The 23,632-nt window shown below is 35.3% G+C and overlaps 1 protein-coding gene and 1 long non-coding RNA gene across 2 annotated transcripts; both read left to right on the top strand.

Annotated features, from left to right (window-relative positions):
• Positions 1-14,202: 14,202 nt before the first annotated feature.
• On the top strand, positions 14,203-16,419 carry LOC138136727 (venom carboxylesterase-6-like). Its single transcript, XM_069056007.1, has 7 exons — positions 14,203-14,385; positions 14,436-14,587; positions 14,634-14,739; positions 14,792-14,977; positions 15,025-15,567; positions 15,616-16,075; positions 16,124-16,419. Exons 1-7 carry the CDS (start codon positions 14,352-14,354, stop codon positions 16,314-16,316), a joined length of 1,674 nt encoding a protein of 557 aa, XP_068912108.1. The 5' UTR covers positions 14,203-14,351; the 3' UTR covers positions 16,317-16,419.
• Positions 16,420-19,610: 3,191 nt separating this feature from the next.
• LOC138136913 (uncharacterized) lies at positions 19,611-22,805 on the top strand. Its single transcript, XR_011161497.1, has 3 exons — positions 19,611-19,838; positions 21,559-21,711; positions 21,760-22,805. It is a non-coding gene; the product is annotated as an uncharacterized lncRNA (long non-coding RNA).
• The last annotated feature ends 827 nt before the right edge of the window (positions 22,806-23,632 follow it).

The raw sequence follows: 23,632 nt of genomic DNA, 5'->3' as shown, positions 1-23,632 counted from the left end.
TCTTAATGTATACAATGACTAAGCATAGTTCGCACAACAGACTTAAGTCAGGGTCTTCAAATGACTCAATTTTATCATGTATTCATATTTTCTAATTTTCTAATGATGATGTTGAACTGAAGACAAATTATTCCTAAAATAATTTGGTAATTTTTGCAAGGTAATAATAATAAAAAATAAATTGAAAATACATCATTATTAATGTTTTGGTTATTAGGGAATAGTTATTTGTGTATCAAGGCCAAAAAACTGCATCTTCTTCGTATGAGTTTGAGTTTTCTGGCCGAGGCGCAGCCGAGGCTTGAAAATAGCCAAGAGAGAAGGCACTCTTTGGCAGAGGTGCACATTAATTTTTTAGGCGACCGTACGACCTACAAAACAAAAGACATCATTGGAAAAATTACAAATTTATTCTGTTCTATTTGAAAAAAGTAGATACATTTACTATTTGCAATAGAATTACTTATTTACATAATTTATCGTGACAGGACAATTATCGGTTTTGTCGGTTTCGTTGTTATCTTACTAAACAAACCAATAGATGGCGCAACGATCAGCGTCCGAAAAAGTGCGTCCGAAAATGAGTTACTTTTCGTCCGCTTGTATGTAGTAGGTAAAATTACCGTTTTCGTTAAGGGTGCCTTAAAATATTTATATAAGGATTTAGTTAATTTTAATTATGAAGTACTTTTTTATTAAAGAAATAGTTCTCGTCTATTTAGCATTGAAAATAAATGAGTTGAGAATTTGTACTTTACTAAGTAAAAATATTTCCTGCAAGGAAAGTTGTCGAATGTCTCTTTAAAGGGATTTCAGGCTTTAATCAGGAATCTGTTTGAACTTTATCTAGCACCGACAAAATTTCATACATCTGCACGTCAAAGACAGATTTAAGCAGAGTAACAAACACCCTCCTCAAGCTATTTTAACCTAAGTAGTTTTCCACAACATATTGTTACTTGAGGTTTGGAAATTGTTACTAACTAGAGAAAATTAGCCGTCTTTGAGACGGATAATTGAATTTCAGGAAAACTCTGTCTAACATTCACATCCGTGTTTCAATAATTTTATAAGCGAAATTTACCGATGATTGTTTACGTCAGCTGCTCCATTTCCACTTAAAAAATATTCGGAATTGTGTAAAGTGAGGCATGTCGGAAATGTGATTTTTACCACTTGTGAAGTCACAAGAGCGAAAGATTTATCGAAGTTTAAGTAAGAGAATATTACCGACCAGAGTGATTGATTGTTTATGACGTGGAGAATGGTTTACAATTTATCTCCCGCTGAACAAAGAATGTAATAATTATTTTCGCAAAATTAATCGATAATACTTGAATGAGTAATTTTAATAAAAAAAAAAAAATAAGAAAACCTTTCACCTCAGAGCGTGTGACGTGACGCGTGACGCGTGCCCGGGAATAATGTCGCCGTACGCCCAGAGAAGTTTTCACTTCAAAACTAAAAAGAGAAAATTCTTGTCAGAGTTTTGCTTTCGGCACAGTTATAACCTCCATCTGTCCATAAGAGCCGCGATAGCTTTTAATTAAATTAAATTAAACCTTGGAGTTGCCTCGAGCTACAAATTCGTCTCACGATCGGTCTAGCTCCCATCAAAGGAAATCATCTTTGTGTAATTCCACCTCTCGCTACTTTATAGATTGGAGCTTAATAGTAGCTTTACGATTAAAAAATTTCACATTTCCCACCAAGCCAGAACTTATATGACGTGGGAGGAAAGCGCACCACGTAATAAAACCCTCACGTTTTGTTGCACGCCCCATCTTGCAATAGTTTTAAGAAGCGAGCTTAATTCAGACTTTTATTGCACCAGTAAAATCGACGTTTCCGCCAAATTGGATAAAGCTGCTTCTTGGCTGCACGTGAGATTAATCTAGTTGGAAGCTGTTTTTAATGAGTTAATAACCATTTTGGGTTTGGGGAAATTGTAAAGATTCGACGTAATTTTTAGGAGCGAGTTGTTCGTGTTCTGATCGAAGTTGAAATTTCAATTTGTCGCCTCAGTGGATTTTTTTGGTTCGCTTCAGCGAATCCGTGAATGTGGGGAGACGGTTTGTCTGATTTTTCGAAAATATAATCGGGCGAAACAACGGTTGTGCTTTCGTGCGGCTCGATCGTGGCGAAGTCGTTGCAAATTTAATTTTTTTTCCATTAAAAATACGCACATGAGGATGCACAGCCTGATGACTTCTTCTTTTAACCGTAACAGGAATTTTTCAAGTTCAAATTTGTCTATAAAAGAAATAGTGGCAATTATACAGGGTGTTTTTGAAATGCGTGCACTAATTTTAACCACGAGCTACTGGCTTCATGTAGAACTCGGAAAAAATATCTAAAAAATTCTATGTCAAAAAATAAAATGACATTTATTTTTTGAGCTACAATTTTTTTTAATTGCTTTTAGTCTTCTACGTTGTCAAACAACCTCGTAGGTAAAATCTCGGCACATTTTAAAAATACACCCTGTATATCATATTTTATAAAACGTACACCAATGCGGTTTCCTTGTTTTAAAGCATATTTCCTATAGGTTACTTACTTTTTAAAATGTGCCGAAATTTTACCTACGAGGTTGTAGGACAACGTAGAAAACTAAAAGCAATTTTAAAAAATTGTAGCTCAAAAAATAAATGTAATTTTATTTTTTGGCATAGGATTTTTTAAATATTTTTTCCGAGTTCTGAAGCCAGTAGCTCGTGATTAAAATTTGTGCACGCATTTCAAAAACACCCTGTACTTGGGGAAATCTTCTTAACTCAATCTGGAGCTAAAATCTTGATTTATCTCCACGAATATTCCAAAGTTTAGTCTGCTGTGGCTTGTCGATTGAAATAAAGTAAAAAACAATAGCAACTAATTTATTGCTGATTCGCAATTCCAGGACATTCCAGGTAAGCCTCGCTGCTTCGCGCCGTCAAAATCCTCCCGAAAAAGTGTAGATTTGGAAAACTCCTTAATACGGAAAAGTGCTGTCACAAGAAACTTATTCTAAAATAGAAATGAAAATGTATCAGATGTTCAACAGAGCGACAACCTTCTTCTTGCATTTCCCCCATCCTTAACGAGTCCTTATCGAAGAATGTGACAGCTTAAACTTCTATGCAAATTAACAACATGCAAATAGATTCATACAGATGCGCACACAATTTTTCCATGCAAATTCGCACCGATTTCTTCTTATTTTCCTATTCTCGTCCGTCTTCCGCACGAAACGTTTGCATCGTTATTCGCTTAAACTTTCGTCTAGAATTCCGGTTAATATTCCCTCTGATGTTGGAAAGATGAAGGAAAAAAACCAGAAGTACAAATGTTCGAAGGTCGGACAGGTTGGCCATTAGAGGGAAGACGAAAGCATCGAAAGGCGTTTGGAAGCCGAACACGTATACACCCGAGAATCCTCCCATTATTCGAAGTAATATTCATGAAGCTCCTCTCAGGAATTCATCAATGAAATGCTGAACGATTCAAGTGCATATTGCATTTTTTAAAACGCCGACGCACTCGTACTCATTCACTCAAACTAAGAATTGATCGAGAGGTTCAAATTGCGGAAGGGTAGGTGGAGGAATTTATTAATACGAGGGTGGTTCTCCAGTTATTGCTTCTGAGATAATTCAACCACAATTGTGAATAATGTTTTGTATGAATTTTATTGGTTGCATACCTTTCGAAAAATTTAGCAAAAGTTAATTAATTATTAATAATTAATGCTTTATCTTCAATGTAAAACCCATTTTACCACTTGTTCTGTAAACACATCTGTAAACTTTGCCGAAATCGAAAAACTGTTTTCTAGATTCACAACAGCACATCGTTGACGTTTCTTTGACATTTCCGCGAAAAATATGCTTAGCAGTGGCGCCGCGTTTGGCAATAACGCTGGTAAATTAGCCATCCTTACGCATGCAAAATGTTGCTCCTTATACGTTTTCTCCGTTACCAGATAGTAATAATAAAATGCACATTTGCATAGGATTCCGCTACGACATGACCGATAATTCGCAACGCCTGCTCTGATTTGTCTGTACGAGTTACAGTTTGTATGTTTTTGCTTATGACTGTTTTAATACAGGCTTTATAAATAATAAATGAAACTTGAATGTTCATTAAGATAAGTTAATTGCATATTCTGCAAGAATTAACAGTATTGTGTTTAAATTTGAAGATAAAATAATCAACAAGCTGGTATCGTGCGTTCATTTAAATTTATCGTCAAAGTTGGCACTGAAGGGTCGATTGTGGACGCACTACGCATTACGGATCATGGATCAGCTGTTTAAATCTCACGTTTTTACACGAACGGTGCATTCACAATCGACTCTTCAAGGCCAACTTTGAGGATAAATTTAAATGAACGCACGATACAAGCGAACAGTCAGTTTAAACACAAATACTCCCACAGTAACGAAATTAACGAAGTGGAAAGTTTATTTCAAATTGATTAGGAAGGTAGATTTCTTGGCTAATTTGTGTATGAATAAATTCAGTATTCATATTTAACTATTATATTATTATTAATATTTATATAATTTTGTTCCATGTTTAATAATAATTCTCTCAATTGCGTCTCAATTAACGTAAAAGACAATTTGGAAATATGTATATATTTAAAAAAAATACCATTTCATCAGTATTTGAAACATAAAGTACGCAGTTCATTGAAATTTTCTATTCATTGTTGCAAGCGAGACGGAATCTATTTCTACAAGTTTACGAGTATGTTATTCATCGAACTGCGTCGTTCACAATCGTAAACGATTTCAGCGTAAGTGTAAAATCACCATTCCATTTATAAGTAAATGTGATTTTTCAAATAAAAAGAAAACTGCTCGTGTGGGTTGTGTACAAGAAGCGAAACAATTCTTACAATTCTCTTCCACTTGCGCCATCTGCCAATGGATACCAGAATTCAAGAATGTTACCTACACCAAATCATTATCAAATCAGTATTCTGTTTCTTATTATCACATTTAAAAAATATTCGTCGCGGTGGCGTTACCATTTTGCGCCAGACTTTAGCGCCATCATTAAAAAAAAGAGTAAAGTGAGATTACTACACTTGCTGCGCTAGAGTATGTAAACCCGACACTTGTGAAAAAAGTAGTGCTTTACACACATGTGACATTAATAATTATTTCACTTAGGATTTTTTGTATTTTAGTGTAAATTAAATGTTTAGACTTTAGATCGCTTTGATAAGAATGATATTTAATTTTACTTGTAAAGATTTAGTTGTGCTGTTGAAAAGCTCGACCAGTTCATTTTGAACTGTCCAAGAAAGGTAGGAAATGGCATCTTCACGTAAATTTTTTACCTTGATATAAATAATAACCAATAACGAAAATAATCGTTGGATGAATGTTTTAATTCAGTCAGATAATTGCGAATTGTGTTCCTTGTTGTTGACGATGGCAATTTTTCTTTGTGCAGATTCGTGAACATAACTGTGTAACCTTCTTAAAATTATCAGACTCACAAAGAAAGTATTTCTTGAGAAGCTCTAAATTTGTTAAAGTAACTTCAGGATGGATTGGATATTTCAAAGTCAGATAATTTTATTTTTTGACTTCACTGTGATTGTAACCGCTCTCTAGTAACTTTTCAGTTGCTAGGTTATTGATAGGGTATTTTAAATAACACTAAATCCAGCCGCAATTGGCAACTCTCGGAGGCGCCATTTTGGCAGAAACGTCTCGGGAGAGAACGACTTGCGCAAACGTTTTTCGACGTAAAAATGTAAACAAAGTTAACTGTATTTGTGCTATTTTGTTGTACATTTTTGCTACTGTTCTAGTTTTGATGCCTTCTGCCTTTTCATCCCCTATAAAACACTTTTCTGAACTTCATGTTTCTTGCTGTCCGATTAGTTTTTTTTTAAGATTTGTATTAATCAATGCAATTAATTGAAAGGTCTGATGACTTTTAGTAATCCCCAGGTATTTTTCGCGATTCTCTTACTGCCAAATGACCATTTCCTTCATTCATCATTTATATCGAGAATTGCATGAGGTGATTTTGAGGTTTTGACATTGAATGATCTGTACCTGGACATAACCCCACTTTTCAACAGACGTGATCACAGAATCAGCCAAACGTTTTTAGTTTCTCCTACTACAAATATTAATTTCCGTTATTAAAATTGATAAATACATTGAAATCATTGCTTTACCATCAATGTATTTTCACATCACGTTCACACCACACAAAAATTTAGCGGAAAACACAGCTAAACAGCGCCTACTACTTTTTTCGTTGCGGTTACAATCAAAGTGAATAGAATAAGTGTTAAGCTCTTAATTATATCTTCTTTGATATGAAATATTAATTTTATTTATTTCCCAGAAGAAAATCAGTTAAACTGTACCTAAGCATTTGATATACACATGTATTTCACGAGTGACAATCAGCCTCACGGAATTGAAAACGCAACCCACAATACATCTGCAAAACAAACCTGGATATTATCGGTGTCCATATCCAGGTTTGTTTTGCTAATGTGTTGTGAGTTGCATTTTCAATTCCGTCGGGCTCATTATCACTCGTGAAGTACCCTGTATACGCGTGCTGCTCCGATTGCACGAGTCGTAGAGAATAACAATTGTCAACGTGTTATTATGTTGGTATGAGCCACTAGTTATTTAATGGTTATTAGGTTGGCAATGTCAATTGTATGTCAGCCATTTTGATGTGAAGGCGCTTGCGCTACTAAAGTCACAATGACATTAATTTTAAAATAAAAAGTAAAATGAGTTTCTGAAAGCAAAACACAACGAGAAAAATTAGCTTTGATTAGATTATGTGAAGAAATGCAGACCGAAAAAATAAAAAATCGCATTTGAAACTTGTTGACATAACCTCAAATCTGATCGAGGGAGATTTTACGATGCAGGTGTTTCGAAACGGTTTTAAGGTGGTACATCTGGTCTTTGACATTGACAATTGTTAAAAAAATGGACTTTAAGTGGAACTCGGTTATAACGGCCATGGGATGTAACGAACGCTCGGTTATAACGAACAAATTCAAAAGTCCCGCCGAAAGTTCCTATTAATCGCGTATATTTTTGATCGGATATAACGAACCTCTGATATAACGAACACTCGGTCATAACGGTGCAATTTTTTCGCCCCGTGCGACAAAATAGCTCGGCTATTACGAACTATCGAGAAAACGACGTTCACCGAATTTTACCGAACGAAAAATTACATGTGCTAACAAACAATAAGAGTCACCGCACGTGCAAACCATTACAGAATTTCCTGTGTTCCTGTTTTGTTGTGTCTCCGTATATGACAAAAAATGCCTCCCCGCAAGTCCCTTTCCTTATCAAGAAAACTCGAAATTATACGGAAATTACAAAGTGGTTGTGCAAATGCCCAAATCTGCCGGGAATACAGCATGTCAAAGTCGACTGTATCGACAATTTGGACTTCAAAAGACAAATATTTAAATGTGCAGTCAAGTGTAACTTCCTCGGTAAAAAAACTGCGCCAAGCAAAAAGACCCGATGTTGACAAGTCTTTGCTTAAGTGGTTTGCATTGAAACGAAGCCAGAATGTACCGATTAGTGGTCCTATTTTACAAGAAAAAGCAAACCAATTGGCTCAATTACGCAGTGAGGCAGCAGGAATGTCAAATCAGGAGAAGTTTTTTTGCATACGAGGCTGGGTGGATCGTTTCAAAAGAAGATACAACATAAAAAGCGGTAAAATTCACGGCGAAGCTGGTGCTGTAAACACAGACATTCCAGAAAATTGGCTTACTACTGTATGGCCAGGTACATTTTACTCAAACGCAACTCTGTTTTTCCCTTGTTTACAAAGTCGTATCTACGATTGTTTTCTTGTAATTTAGGTATTCGGCGAAGATACGCTGACAGCGATATTTTTAACGGCGACGAAACTGGCCTCTTCTACCGACTTACTCCCGACCGAACCCTACATTTTAAAGGCGAAAAATGCTCTGGGGGAAAGCATTCCAAAGAAAGAATTACTGCATGGGTATGTGCAAATATGGACGGTTCGGAAAAAAAGAAACTTTTCATCATCGGAAAATCAAAGTCGCCTAGATGTTTCAAAAATGTCACCAAACTCCCAGTAAGGGCCTGGATGACAGGAGAACTTTTTTCTAGTCTTTTGCTATCGTGGAATCAAGACCTCGCAAAAGAAAAAAGAAAAATTCTTTTAGTGATTGATAACTGTCCTGCGCATCCTAAATTGGATAATTTGGAATGGATCGAAGTAGTTTTTCTTCCTCCAAATGTGACTTCAGTCCTTCAGCCCATGGATCAAGGTTGTACATACGAACTGTATGACCAAGGCGCACATTTTCTTTACTTTTGTTTTATTTCAGGCATAATCAAGTGTTTAAAATCGTACTATCGCAGGCAGTTACTCCTGAAAATGATTCAATGTGATGATGCAAAAGTAGAAATGAAAATTTCCTTGCTTGATGCCATTTTAATGTTAGATCTTGCTTGGGAAAATGTTTCTTCGAAAACGATTTCGAACTGTTTTCGTCATGCTGGTTTTTACGTTGATACGGGATTCACAGAAGAAGACGACATGTCTGTTAAACAGTGGGTTTTAGCACAAAAAGTTGCTGAAGCCGAGTTAGATGACGTTGATTTGTACCATTGGACAAAAAATAATGACATTTCTGACTTTGAAGGATATGATTTAACCGAATATGAGAAAATTGATGAAGAAATAGAAGTTGCAGAATTTTCTGATGATTCTGAAATTGTCAGATCGACTACAGAACAAGAAGAAAACGAAAACTGTATTCAGAACGAAAGTGATGAAGATACAGAAGCCGATGCATTTCCCGGTGCACAAGAAGCCCTTGCAGCATTGCAAACTGTAACCCGCTTTGTACGGTTATCATTGCCTGAGGAAGATCACAGTAATTTTCTTGAGTCGTCCAGTATTTTAGAAAAAAATCTTTATAAAAGAATGTTGAAAAAAAGGTTTCAATCTAAAATAACGGACTTTTTTTAATTGTTTTTGTGCTTTTCCTTGTACAATTTATCTTTAATAAAAATAATATCTTTCATAAGTATTGTATTGAATTATTACCATTTTCTGTGAAGTAAAATATGTATCTATAATAAGAATAAAATTTGTTGGGTTATAACGAACCTTGGCTATAACGAACCGATTTCTAATCCCCCTGGTAGTTCGTTATATCCGAGTTCCACTGTACATATGTACAAATAAAATTTTTACAATGGAGATATTCAGATATAAGAAACATATCTTCCAGTAAAGCTTGACAGTCTAGTTGAAGTAAAGAAAATTTTCAATAAATAACTCGGAGAATGTTAGAAATTTGTAGCTTTGTTTCTTGACAAATTCAACAAAGTAGACCCCCAATAGGTACCTTTAATTTATATATTTATTAATACGTGAAGGAAAACCTTTGTACCCCTTTTTAAGCAAATTGCGTGGACGGAGGAGTGTGAGATTTGGCATAGTTAAAGTTTATGTGGAGAAGGAGTGCAGAAAGATAAAATTTATGTATAATATACAGGGCGTCCCCAAAAAAAGAAACAAATTCATAGCTCCCTCATTTATCGAAGGATTTTAATTATCTATACACCAAATTAAATGGTTGTGAATAGGCTATAAAATGGCGTACCAAATTCACGTAAAATCCAAAGTGCTTCAAGGTTAAACTGTCAAAATATTTTTTTCAAATACGGAGACATACTTTTTTTTACTAATTCTGATAGAGATTTTTATTCTGAAAACAACAATGTATGACATGTGTAACCTGATATAAGATTTTTTTTTTTTAAATACTACATTTTGAAACAAATGACGAGCACCAAGCGAGAAGCTATCAAAATTCATTGCGTTACAATGTTATAAATTAACCAAATTAAGTTAGATTGCACGTACAGAGCGGAGTTTAAGCATCGACGATAGTAGCATTTTTTAACTTTTTTTTTGGTTTTTGGGTAAGTAACTGTACACTTGTGATACACCGTTCTTTTTAGAATAAAAAATCTCTATCAGAAGTGTTAAAAAAATTATGTGTTCGCATTTGAAAAAAAAATATTTTGACAGTTTAGCCCTGAAGTCCTTAGACCTATATGTGAATTTATTAGGGCTTTTTATAGCCTATTTAGGGTCATTTAATTTGGTGTATAAATAATGAAAATCCTCCGATAAATAAAGGAGTTATGGACTCAAATTCTTTTTTCGGGGACACCTGTGTATTACGTTAATACACTGTAAAAAATTAGCGGAGTAAATGCGGAGTGAATTTGGAACGAATGCGGAGTGGGTGATTTGTAATTGATTTAATCCCCCCGCAGTGAAATCCACTCCAAGAGGGAGTTTATTTAGATTGTTCATAAAAAAAAAACTCTTCGGAGTGAAATACAAAATTCTTTGCCTATTAGTGGTTTGCCACCACATAAGTTAGTACTGAAAGTTAATTGCACGTTTTACCGATCAGAAACTTAAATACAAAGCAAGCATTAGTCTATGGAACAAGAACACGCATCAGGTTTATGCATCGCAATGCTATTGATTGCGAAGTTTTAACTGGAACCCAACGCAATAAGAGAATTTTGATTCCACGTATAAATTTAACATATTCAGGTACTATTTTACCATTTAATTTTCAAAGAAGTCAATTTCCAATTATAGTTGCATTTGCGATGACAATAAATAAGTCTCAAAAACAAACATTCGAAAAAATTGCAATTTTATTGAGGCAGCCAGTTTTCAATTGTACGTCGCAGCAAGTAGCATTCGATCATCATTCAATGGTTTGAGATTTTATATTTCCGAATATAACGGCCAAGGGCATTTAGCAAACGATGAAATTTTATTTTAAGTTCAATGGACAACATTTTATTTTTTTAACCGCCCGTTTTTTTGTTTCAATAAAAAATAATAATAATAATTGTGTTTCGACCAAATCATTGTCATCCTTTGAGAATCTTTTGCTTTTTTCGTATAGAGCTTTCAATGTAGCAGAGAAATCTGATAAGTCGTTGAATAAGCATATAAAAGAAAATCTTTCTAATTTTGAAGTACCTCAAATACGAACTGGTTCTAAGAAACGTACAAATTTATCATTAGCTAAGAAAGTAGAAGCAAAAGTAGCCAATTTTGATATCAGAGGAGCTGTTAAATTATTGTCCTCGGATGACTCATTAGCTTCATTCAACGAAGATGTTGCTGAAGAACTTAAAAAAACATCCTTCACCATCTCGCGAACTTTTTTTCCCAGACCCTTTCAAACCAGGAGACACTAGTTTAATAGTCAATGAGCAAAACGTTCGAGAAGCTATCAATTCATTTCCTGCCGGTTCTTCACCAGGTTTAGATGGCATGAGACCACAATACTTGAAAGATATCATATCTTTGTCAGCGGGTGAAGCAGGTCAGAAGGCACTAAGAGCTTTAACCAAACTGTGCAATTTTTTATTATCTGGGCAACTTCCTTCAGAAATCTGTCATTTATTGTGCCCTTAACAAAAAAGATGGAGGAATTAGACCGACCGCTATCGGAAACTGTTTGCGAAGATTGACCTCAAAGCTAGCCTGTTTTCAAAGTCGTAATATTGTAAATTCGTATTTATCTCCACACCAACTTGGAGTTGCAACTAAACTAGGATGCGAAGCAGCAATTCATACCACACGAACCTTTGTTAATAACGATCAAAACCGTGGCAAAGTTCTTCTTAAATTAAATTTCAAAAATGCCTTTAACTCAGTCGAACGGGATTGTATTCTGAAAGAAGTCCAATGTCATACCCCACTTCTGTACCCTTATCTTTATCAATGCTATAGAAATCCTTCAACTTTATTTTTCGGTAATCATTTAATTTCTTCTTCTGTTGGAGCCCAGCAAGGAGATCCCTGCGGTCCCATGATTTTTAGTCTTACCATTCAACCAATTATTTTATCTTTGGATTCTCAAATGAATATATGGTATTTAGATGATGGAACCTTAGCTGATTACCCAGAAGTAGTTTTATCCGACTTTAAGAAAGTTATAAATTTATCTCAGGAAATTGGCCTTGAATTAAACTTTAACAAATGCGAGATCTTTTGCTGTTCTGGAGACACAGATTTAAAAGTCATAAAGGAATTTCAAAATTTAGCACCAGGCATTAAAATCTGTGACCGAGAAAGTTTATCTCTTTTAGGCTCTCCAATCTTTGACCAAGGTTTCAAAAACACCGTCGAAAAAACTATAATTACAGTTGAAAATCTTTTAAACAAAGCTGAACTCCTTAACAGACACGTGGCTTATACTTTAATCAAAAACTGTCTTTTCATACCAAAATTTAATTTTTTATTAAGAACAACTCCATTTTGGAAATTTTCTAATTATGTTAATTCAATTGATTCTTCTTTAAAGTCATGTTTAGAGAGAATACTTAATTTACGTTTAACTGATTTACAATGGCGTCAGTCCACTTTACCGATTAGATTTGGTGGTCTGGGAATTCGTCGCATTTCCGATATTTACCTCCCTGCTTTCCTATCTTCAATTAATGGGGTTAAAAAGCTTGTTTCTTTATTACTAAACTCAAAGGATAATGAGCTTAATATTCACCATTATGATGAAGCTTTAGCAGTCTGGGGTGTAGCAAATGAGAACGAAATACCAACAATTCCACAATTTCAGAAGAATTGGGATAATATTAATATCAAAGGAATAATTGCCAATGACTTAATCTTTAATTCACCTAGAGACTTGGCTCGTTTTAAAGCTTTGCAATGCAGAGAATCAGGATCTTGGTTACATGCAATACCTTCTCCTAATATTGGTACTCTTTTAGATAACACTTCCTTCCAAGTTTGTATTGGTTTAAGATTGGGTTGTAATCTTTGTACACCTCATATTTGCAAGTGCAATGCGAAAGTTGACGAAATTGGCACCCACGGTCTAAGTTGTTTCAAAAGCAGTGGTAGATTTTCAAGACACACTGAAATTAATTCCATTATCAACCGGTCTTTAACTTCAATTCATGTGAATTCAACTTTAGAACCAAACGGACTGTCTCGGGATGACGAAAACGCCCAGATAGGATGACTTTAGTACCGTGGATTAAAGGTCAACCTTTGGTTTGGGACGTTACTGTTGTAGATACACTTGCAGACAGTTACGTTTTGAAGTCATCTGAAGTCTCAGGTTCTGCCGCTGAAATGGCTTGCAAGCGCAAACATAGCAAATATAGTTCAATCATTTCGTCAAACTACGTGTTTAAAGGTTTAGCATTTGAAACCTTAGGCCCTTGGTGCAAAGAAGCCATCGATTTCATTAATGTTATCGGAAACCGACTTATCGCGGAATCAGGCGATTCAAAATCAAAGAAATTCCTTTTCAAGAGGATTTCCCTTGCCATTCAACGTGGAAACGCTGCAAGCATTCGGGGCACTTTTCCAGATTCCGCAATATTATCGGAAATTTTTGTATTGTAAAACAAAAATGTTTATGTAATTATGTTATTAATTGATAATATTTTTTATTTCAATTTTATATAATTTGAAAGAGATAGGCAAATTAACTGTGTAGCCTTGGCTAAACCTGGCCAGTATAGCAATAAAAAACCTAGCGAAATGTCAAAAAACGCGTTATTGTTTTTTAAATATGGCGTAGCCAAACTATACCCCATTTTTCCTATCGTTCGTATTTTTCAAATAACTCGAAAATTAGTGCATAATGACGTATTTGTAAATGCTCGCAGCTGACGTAATAGAACAAAATTCAAAAAAATTATATGCGATAATTATAGAGGTATACTCTTTGAAAAAAAAAAACTCAGTAACATTCAAACTTAAAAATTTAATGAAAACGGTCGAATTTCGACCGCTGGGCGACCTCTAGTTTTAATTAATTCACCACAGTTTTCTTCAACGTGTTCTGAAGAAATGTTTAGTACTATAGTGAAGAACTAAAATACCTAGACCAAATGTCTTTTGCTAAATTTTCTACTTACATCCAAGCCCACATCTTGACAACAGATGTGTGAATGTCATATTTGTATAAAATATTATTTTTAGCGCTCCTTTATCTGCACAAGCCATATAAGGTATTAATTAAGCATTTAACACATTGTTGCAATGAAAGACTGCGTGTTTACTTGGATTTAATCCGTGCGATATCTTATCTAAATTCTCTCCTCTTACATAACTTTTCGAATTAATTTTCAACATGTTTTTTATCCGCAAACCAACAACTCTGAGTGTGACAAAGACAGAGCTACTCACTAGGGAACAAATTGCTTGTTTTTTACAGATATCACTAAAAAACTTCAATTCTCGTTATTAAATACGACTCAATTCGTTTTAGAGTCTAGAAGATGAATCTCGTAACATTGTTGCCTTTTTTTCTCTGTAAATACAATTCTCTGAAGCTTCTAGAACTGACAGATCTTGTGTTGTAGATGCGCTAACAGATGCCGATGAAGCAACAGTGAATTTACCAAATTTGGGAATAATCGAAGGCACTTCTAGTGTCAGTTTAAATGGGCACAACTACTACAAGTTCGAAGGAGTACCTTACGCGCATCCTCCTCTCGGAGAGTACCGATTCAAGGTAAGACCATCTGGATGAAGTACACTTGTTTATAAAGACAATCCAGGAACCAGAACCTGTGAAACCATGGAGCGGTACTCGCGAGGCCAAAACCATTCACGTTTGTATGCAGTACCAGCAGTACATTTTCTCAGGAGATGATCCCATTACTGGTACCAAATCCAACTCAATACTTACCAGTTCTCTAGCTCTTTGGCTTGACAGGTGACGAAGATTGTCTCTATTTGAACATTTATACTCCAACTCTGGACAAAAATGCAAAACTAGACGTCATTGTGTACATCCACGGTGGGGCTTTTATGTTCCTCTATGGAGGATTCTACGGACCCCACTACATCATGGACAGAGATGTGGTCTTCATCAATCTGAACTATCGACTGGGACCTTTGGGTAACCCGATGCAAAACCTAGTCCAACTTGAGCAAAACCTGTTTCAGGCTTCTTGAGTACTGAAAATGATGTAGTACCAGGAAACAACGGAATTAAAGACCAGATCTTGGCACTGCAGTGGATCCAAAACAATGTGGAGTACTTTGGAGGCAATCCTGATTCCGTCACGATCAGTGGAATGTCAGCTGGTGGTGCTAGCGTCCACATACACTACCTCTCTCCTAGATCGAAAGGACTGTTCCATCGAGGAATCTCACAAAGTGGTACCGCGTTGTGTCCTTGGGTTTTGATGGAAAACCCTTTGGACAAGACCAAGAGAATCGCGTCCAAACTGGGTTGTCCTAGTGGCGAAACCAGTGAAATGGTGGACTGCTTGAGACAAAAACCAGCAGAAGAGATTGTCTCTTGTGTCAAGGAGTTTCTGTATTGGTTGTACAACCCGTTCTCGCCGTTCGGGGTCGTGGTGGACTCCTGGTCCTCAGATCCTGTCCTCCCTGACCACCCCTACACCCTGCTGAAGAAGGGTCAAGTCAGCGACTTGCCTTGGATCGCCTCACTAACCAATTTCGAAGGAATGTATCCAGCTTCAGGTCTGACCCCAGCTGATCCTCTTCGGTAGATAATTCAAGATCTTGCAGATTTCCTCCAGAACGGATATCTAGAAGACATTGACACCCGCTGGAACGAGTTGCTACCGTTCATCTTGGACTACAACTACACCGTGGATTTGAAGCTGCACGACCAAGTCAGCCAAAAAATCAGAAAACACTATTTGGGCACCAAGAAAGTAGACAGATCTAGTTTCGTCGACTTTGTCCAAATCATATCGGACCGCATGTTCGTCGTAGACGTCCAAGAAACTGTCAAATTGCAGTCTTCAGCGATCACGTCAAATGTCTACTCCTACTACTTCTCGTACAAAGGAGCTCACGCTTGGTACGAAGTCGTTGCAGAACTCGCCGACGATTTTGGCGCCAGCCACGCCGAAGACACTTCCTACATTCTGCAAACACCCAGTTCCGATGCCACCACTACCGAGGAAGATCGACGCATGGTTGAGATCTTTGTAGAGATCTTCACTTCTTTTGCCAAGACTGGGTAAGATCTAGAAGGTAAATGAGTTGGTAATTTCAAAAGCTAATTCAGGAAGCCCAAAACTCCAATTGACTGGACGCCCGTGTCGAAAAATCTACAAGATGCAAGTGTGGTTTTGAAAATTGACGCTCCGCAAGGTCTGTGGATGGAGGAGCTGGTTGTGGAGGACGACACGTTTTGGAAGTCGCTCCCGATAGCTGAAAATGAAAAACTGGTTTCTGGAAAGGTTAAAGACGAATTGTAGTGGATGTGTTAAAGTACTTAAGCTATCTTGTAAAGTTAGATCAAGTGTAGAAGATTTCTTGGTTAATTCTCTTGGTTTGGCAATAAAATGTTTTTAAGTACAATTCTTGGACTAATTAATTTAACTCATTAATTACTTTTGATTCGCTGGTAGAGGTCTTGGATTTTCTCATGGGCTATGAGTCATATCTGCGCAAACGACGAATATCTGTCTCAAGTAGACGCTACAAACCGACCGGAAAACATCGTTACGTTAGTTTCGTCTCTCTCTGATCTATTTGTTTTTTTTTTATGTATGTGAATAAGTAGTCGACGTTTTCATTTAGAGATTTTTCACTGGTTTATTGCTCCGCTTTCGCGGAGATATTTCCAAGGTCACAGCCCATGAGAGAATCCAACATCTCTACTGTTTGCGAAAAACAATTCTACACTTCTTGCCAAAAATCGTGATACACCTAGAAGAGGTTGAAATTTCTTTTTTCTAGATTTTTTTAACCAAAAAAAAAAATTGGTTGTCTAGCGGCAAAATATTTATAACTGGGATTAGAAAATGATGAACTTCGATTGGCTTAGTCTAACGATCTGTGTTTAAACTTAGTCCATTAGAGATGCATGTCAATACCGAAGAAATTAAATTATTTAAAAGAATTTTATAGCTCAAAGAAGAATACGTGTCTTTGGCAGTCTACAACAAGTCTCGCAATGGTGAATATACAGGCATTTCAGAGTAAATATTTCTAATATTTATTTAGCTTGTTAGCTCCCAACTAAATTTTAGGCTCTGACGATCCTTTCGCCCTTATAAGAAAGCTATTTATTAGCTTTGGGCGAAAAAAATTTACAAGATATGTGAATATCTTCAACATATCTTTCCAATACTTCATTTATCTGCTTGAAATTTGCTTCATTTGTGAGAATTTCAGCGTAAACTTGGTAATCAAATATGGAGCAGGAGTGACAGCTCTCTTTTGCGTAAGCTATTTCCACTAAATTTCCAACGATTTAAATGTTATTTCTGCGCTACCGACTTCTTTTCACTCATTAACAAGCACAGTAAAATCAACTTACCGAATCCATATTGGTTGCTATGGAAACAGCGAACGAACAGAATTGTTATGGATGGCAGCAGACCTGTAATGGATTATTACGGTATCGGGTGCCGTTATGAGCACGAAAAAGATAAAATTGAACCGAGAGTATTTTGTAGTTTTTGGTAGCGCAAGAAATATTACAGCACAGTTGGTAGTTGTGTAAAACTTTTTCTCGCACTTACCGATCTTGTAGCGTAATGTACTATTTTCAATCTCCAGGTAACAACTAGTACATTGGCTACCACACTTCTTGAAGATAACATTTATGCAATCATTCACGAAATAGATACTTCCTTTTGGTCGATAGACAGTGTTGGTCCAGTGGTGCGATCGTCTATTCTCAAAAAATCCGCAAGGGTCAAGTTTTATCTTTACATTGTGTTGGCAATTGTAATAATGTTTGTAATTGTTGTGTCCCCATTATGTGGTAGCAACAAAGAATGGATTCTCGCAGAAGTCGTATTCGATCAATATTTGCGTCCATGGTCGAACATTTTCTATCATTTGTACATTTGTTCGATTCTTTTCTTGATTTATGCGACATCTCGTTCCTGTGCAATCTTTCTGTATGAGGTAGCGGAGATATCATTGCAAGTCTATCTGATCAATCAACGAATCTTGCAAGTTTGTGACGATAAACTCGACTTCGACAGACTCAAAATTGGAGAGAGAATTTCCTACCAGAATAAAATTTTCCGAACGCTTTGTGCTTGCATCGAACATCACGTCATTGTCACAAGGTATGGTAGTTCGTTTTCGAGACATTTACACCAAGTGACGTCATTTACAGGGTATTCAAAAAGCTGCTCGATTATTTAAAACTATTTATCCCATTATTGATTTTGTTATCTGCTCTGGTTTCCATCTCAGTGATATTCAATGTTTTATACGTAAGTCTTCTGCAAACATGCAATCCAGGAGATTGTCAATACTGTTTTAGATGTTTGAGAATGCGACCACCATCTTGAAACTACGTCAAAGCATGGCAGCTCTGATCACTACTGTTGTGATTTACTCTTATTGTCACATTGGCCAAACGCTGACCGATGAGGTATTGTCAAATTGCCAAATCAAATACACTCTCAAAAGTGTATCTTTTAATTCCTATCGGACAAATAATTTTTGTTGTGATTTTTAGACTAGTAGCGTTTTCGATACGTTGGCACAATGCCCATGGTACAACTGGGATTACAAGAATAAACAGGTTTTACATATATTTATGGCGAATTGTTTGCAATCTTGTTGTTTCGCGTTTGCTGGATTTATGCTGGACAAGAGACTAGCTCTTTCTGTAAGTGGAAGTGGAATGCAGGAAATTTTCAAGAAATAATACATTTTGTTACAGATATTTCGCACAGGTTGCAGTTATGCTCTCGTTTTATACAACTTGAAGAAAAATTGAGGTATAACTAAAAGTAAAAAGTAAATCACGAAACATTGTTCAACTACATTTACTGAAAATCTATGTGAATATATCGGGTGTTCATTTAAATTTCTCCTCAAAATTGGCGTAGAGGTGTCGATTGTGAACGCACCACTCGTCATGCTGTCTGCAGAGTAAAAACAAAGCAAAAAGTGAGGTTAGATTTAAACAGCTGATCCATGATCTGCAATCCCTGGTGCGTTCACAATCGACTCTTCAACGCCTACTTTGAGGATAAATTTAAATGAATATCCGATAGTTTTCTCTCTTGATTTATTCTGCTAAGGAGTTTTGAAATGTTTTTCATCCTAAATGTTTTAAAACATTTTTAGCAATAATTTTTGCCAAAGCACACATTACACATTACAAATTTAAATTTGTTAAGAAAACGTAGAATTTATTATATTAATGTAATTGTTAGGTATGTAGGTATTCCTTTGCTATACTTTGAATGTAGAAGTAATAACTAATTTTAAGATATAAAAACCTATATAAATTGCTTACTTGATTTAAATGGGATACGCGTTTTTTTTTTTAATACAACTGTAGGTCCTTATTTCCGTTTGTTTTATTGTCATTATTGACAGCTGATATAAATTTCAAATATAAACGTTTTATTAATAATAGCTATTTTCAATACAAGTAGGCAAAGTAGTCCATTTAATCACGAGTACGGAAGTTGGGCGTCTGAGCCGAAGGCGAGGATCCCAACCATAGGAGTGATTAAATGCACGTTTCTCATGCGTGTTGAAACAGTAACAAGATTTATATACATATTTTGCGATCAGAAAATAAATAACATCGATTTGTTCAGTTTAATCATCTATATTGAAAGTTCAGTTGAAGTTGAGTATTTTAATGAGGCCCCATTACTAGCCCAACAGAAGTCAATATTCAGTAAATTTAATTATTCAAAAATAGTTTATATCTGAACACAGAAATACGTGTCTTTTTACCAGTTTTACGCCAAGTCACGCCATGGTGAACATACGAGTATCTAGCTTTCAAGGTAATTATTTTTTATACAAACGCATCTTTCTACTAAATTTCTCACTGAATTTTAGACAGTGATGATCCTTTGGCCATCATAAGAAATCTATTTATTAGCTTTGGCAACAACAAAATTTTAAGATGTGTTAACACTTTTGTCATTATTTTCCACATTGTAATTATGTTCCTCGAAATGTATTTTATTAAGGATAATTTTAGCGTAGAGTTGATAACACAATATGCACCAATGATGACCGTCTTGTTTTGTGTAAGCTCTTTGAATCAATACTTTCTACTGTTTAATTATCATTTTTAAACCATCAGATCATCATTATTACGACTACTATGACATTCATTGAAAATAACATGAACGAAAGTGGCCATTCAATGGATAACTCATTTTGGTCTGTAGACAGTGCTGGTCCAGAGGTGCGACTTTCAATTCTGAAAAAATCTACAGGCATAAAGCTCTACTTTTACGTTTTGTGTGTATTCATGATTATTTATTTTATTTTTATGTCCCCATTATGTGGCACTCAAAAAGAATGGGATCTCGCAGAAATTGTTGCCGAACAATATTTAGAGCCCTGGTCTACAATTTTTTACCATGTATATTTTTGGTCATTACCTCTCATGATATTTACTGTATTTCGTCCCTGTGGTTTTTTTCTCTACTTAGTAGCGGAGATATCTTTGCAAATCTATTTGATTAATCAACGAATTTTACAAGTTTGTGTGGACAACATCGATTTTGACAAGCTGAAAATTGGCCAAAAAATTATTTACCAAAGTGATATTTTTAAAACGCTGTGTTCTTGCATCCAACATCATGTCACTGTAATGCGGTATGACAGTTTCACATCTGAACAACAGTTGTACCACCTACCAATTTTACAGAGAATTTAATAAAATGCATGATTATTTAAAGCCGATTATGGTAATATTCTCTTTGGTTGGAGCACTCAATACCATCTCATTCTCATTCTTAATATTATATGTAAGTTGTCTGTGGTAAAATACCAGTAATATGAGATATAAAGTGAGATCTAAAATATTCTAGTCTTTCGAAGATGTGAGCGCGCCATTGATGTTACGTCTAAGTATGGCGGCTGTAGTCAATGGTGTTGTCGTCTACACCTACTGTCAAACTGGCCAAACTATAGTTGATGAGGTATTACTTTGATTAATTTCCACGTATGTCAAACGTGCGTGTTCAGTCAATCGAGCGCTTGCTTTGATCCAATTAAAAATGTTTATCGCGATAAAAACGTCCTACTACTCTGTCATCTGTCAAAAGTGATTAAAATTGCATGCTACTCCTGTCAGATTCTCAAATTGGTTTTAATAAATGTATGTATTATAAATAAACAATTACCTAACGTTAAAGTTTGTATTCTGGAATTAATCTTGCCAAAAATAACACGACCTAATTTTTATATCTGATAGTGATAAATTTCCCAATTTGTGCTTAAAAATTTTTGCATTATACAATTTTACTCGTTGATGTTTGGTCATTTTTATTCAAAGGTTAAACCCTCGACCTAAAGCTCTCGGGCCTAACCAGAATATAATTGTCCAAATTCAACTCGTAAAATTGTCAAAGTAAAAAGTTTTCGTAAAATTGAAAATTTTAACCGATAAAATGCCAAACCGGTTAATCATCTGTCGCCAAACCAAAAACTCCAAAGGCTCTATTTTGTACTTTTTATTACAGAAATAATTTTTCTTGCGATTTTTAGACTGGTCTCGTTTTGGACACGTTGTCACAATGTTCGTGGTACAACTGGGATTACAAAAACAAGCAGATTTTACTAATATTTATGGCGAATTCTTTGAAGCCTTGTACTTTCACGTTTGCTGGACTTCAGGTGGACAAGCGATTGGCTGTTTCTGTAAGTGGCTTACAAGGAAATTTCAAGGAATAATACATTTTGTTGCAGATATTGCGCATAGGTTACACTTACGCTCTGGTCTTGTATAACTTGAAGAAAGAGTAGTGGATTATTAGAAGTAAAACAACAATAACTACTGAAACACTAACAAGTATAAAAGATACCTCAAGAAACTTCACTTATGTACCTGTGTGAACATGTATCTAGGCACAAATTCAATTTTTTTATTTTGATTTATATTTTTTATTATCAGTCTGAATGCATACACTTTTTCTTATTAAATGTCTCAATCCATTTAATAGCGTCGTGAGATTTGAAAATTTAAAAGCTATGAATTATTTCTCAATGTTTTTTAAACTTCTTTGCACTAAGCTTTTTGGAGACACCCCACAGTACAAATTTAAACTTGTCAATATCAATCTTGTCTAAAAATAGTTATTTAAAATATAAGTTTAAAAAGTTATCCTTTATTGCACGAACGGGTTTAAAATACGACCGAGGTACGAGGGAGTATTTTAAAGGATGTGAGTGCAACAAAGGAACTTTTTAGACGTATGTCTTACAACATTTTATCTACAATCGTGAGATCATCGCACCGGTTTCAACATAAATTTGTATAAAATAATTATATCATTGATTCAATATTTTATGAATAATCAAAGTCGTTTGAGAACCACGTCGTTTAGCAACCTACTTCTAAACAATGTTTCCAACAAATTGTATTGTTGTATTCTGACAGTTCTGTGTCAGAAAAGCGTGTACTAAAAGTTTTATGGCACGATTCTGTCAGTTCACTAAACGTCAACTTTGACAACGATTTTTAGGGCAAAAAGTGACTACTTATTCCACGATCGTAGATACAGATTTATTAAGTACGTAAAATGTATGTAGGTTTTTATTTTATAGTTAAAGTTGGATTCTCCAACTAATAATGTTGTGAAATCTTTCATTACAATATTTTTATTTACTTAATAATAAATTATGTAAATCAGTAATTGTATTGCAAATCGTAAATTTCTAGTTTTGTTGGCAAGCTGATAACAAATACTGTAAAAATAAATGTTAATATGCATTAATAAATGTATCTATATGAAAAAGGTCGATACAAAATGAATTTGTAATTTTTTCAATGATGTCTTTTTTTTGCAGTTTGTGCGGCCGTCTAAAAAATTTAATGTGCATAAAGAGTGCTTTTGTCTTCCCCTGTTTTCAAGCCTCGGCTGTTCCTCGGCCAGAAAACTCAGACTCGGACGAAAAACATGCACTTTTTGGTTTTGATACACAAATAACTATTCGACATCTGATTTGTTTGTGTTGTGCGGTTACCAAATGCTCAGTTCTGTCAAATCTAGAATCAATGTTGTCCACACTGGATGGCCGGCCCCATCTTCTGGTTTCAACGTTGCTAGAATTGCCATCGCTATTCGTCTTCTGAATGACAGTTGGTTTAATTTGCCATTGTGAAATTTATGAATCTCCCAATCGTTTTTAACTATCAAATCTAAGCAATAGCAAATAATGTAGAAGTGCCATCTTTTTCCCTGGAATATTTGTCCAATAGAGAGTGAGATTTATAGCAGTCAACACCGCCCATACTGATCTTATAAGCATGTACAGGGTGATTCAAGTTTTACCGCCCGAGCAAAAACTCACACTTCTAATCGATTTAAAATTCTCAAAAAATTCAGCAATGATTGTGTAACGCTGTAAAACATTCTGTAAATATTTTAATTTTTTTAATGGAACGAGTAAATATTTTGTTTTAATTCAATAACCGCTACATTCATTTACATAATTTTTCACTGAGTCCTTTCAAACATTTACGAAAAATTTGATGTCATTGAAATCATGAAAGCATCACCGGTCACTTCAATAATAGAGGTTGACATGGGTTATTTATGGTACTCTTAAGGGACTAAAG

Source organism: Tenebrio molitor, chromosome 8 (assembly GCF_963966145.1).
Source record: "Tenebrio molitor chromosome 8, icTenMoli1.1, whole genome shotgun sequence".
Classification (NCBI taxonomy): Eukaryota; Metazoa; Arthropoda; class Insecta; order Coleoptera; family Tenebrionidae; genus Tenebrio; species Tenebrio molitor.
Note: the sequence above shows the minus strand (reverse complement) of the source record. Positions and strands in the feature narration are given on the sequence as shown.

Coding starts and splice junctions, on each gene's coding strand:
- LOC138136727 (XM_069056007.1), top strand. CDS start 14,352: ATGAATCTCGTAACATTGTTGCCTTTTTTTCTCT. Junction 15,568..15,615: donor AGGAATGTATCCAGCTTCAG/GTCTGACCCCAG, acceptor AAGATCTTGCAG/ATTTCCTCCAGAACGGATAT. Junction 16,076..16,123: donor ACTTCTTTTGCCAAGACTGG/GTAAGATCTAGA, acceptor AAGCTAATTCAG/GAAGCCCAAAACTCCAATTG.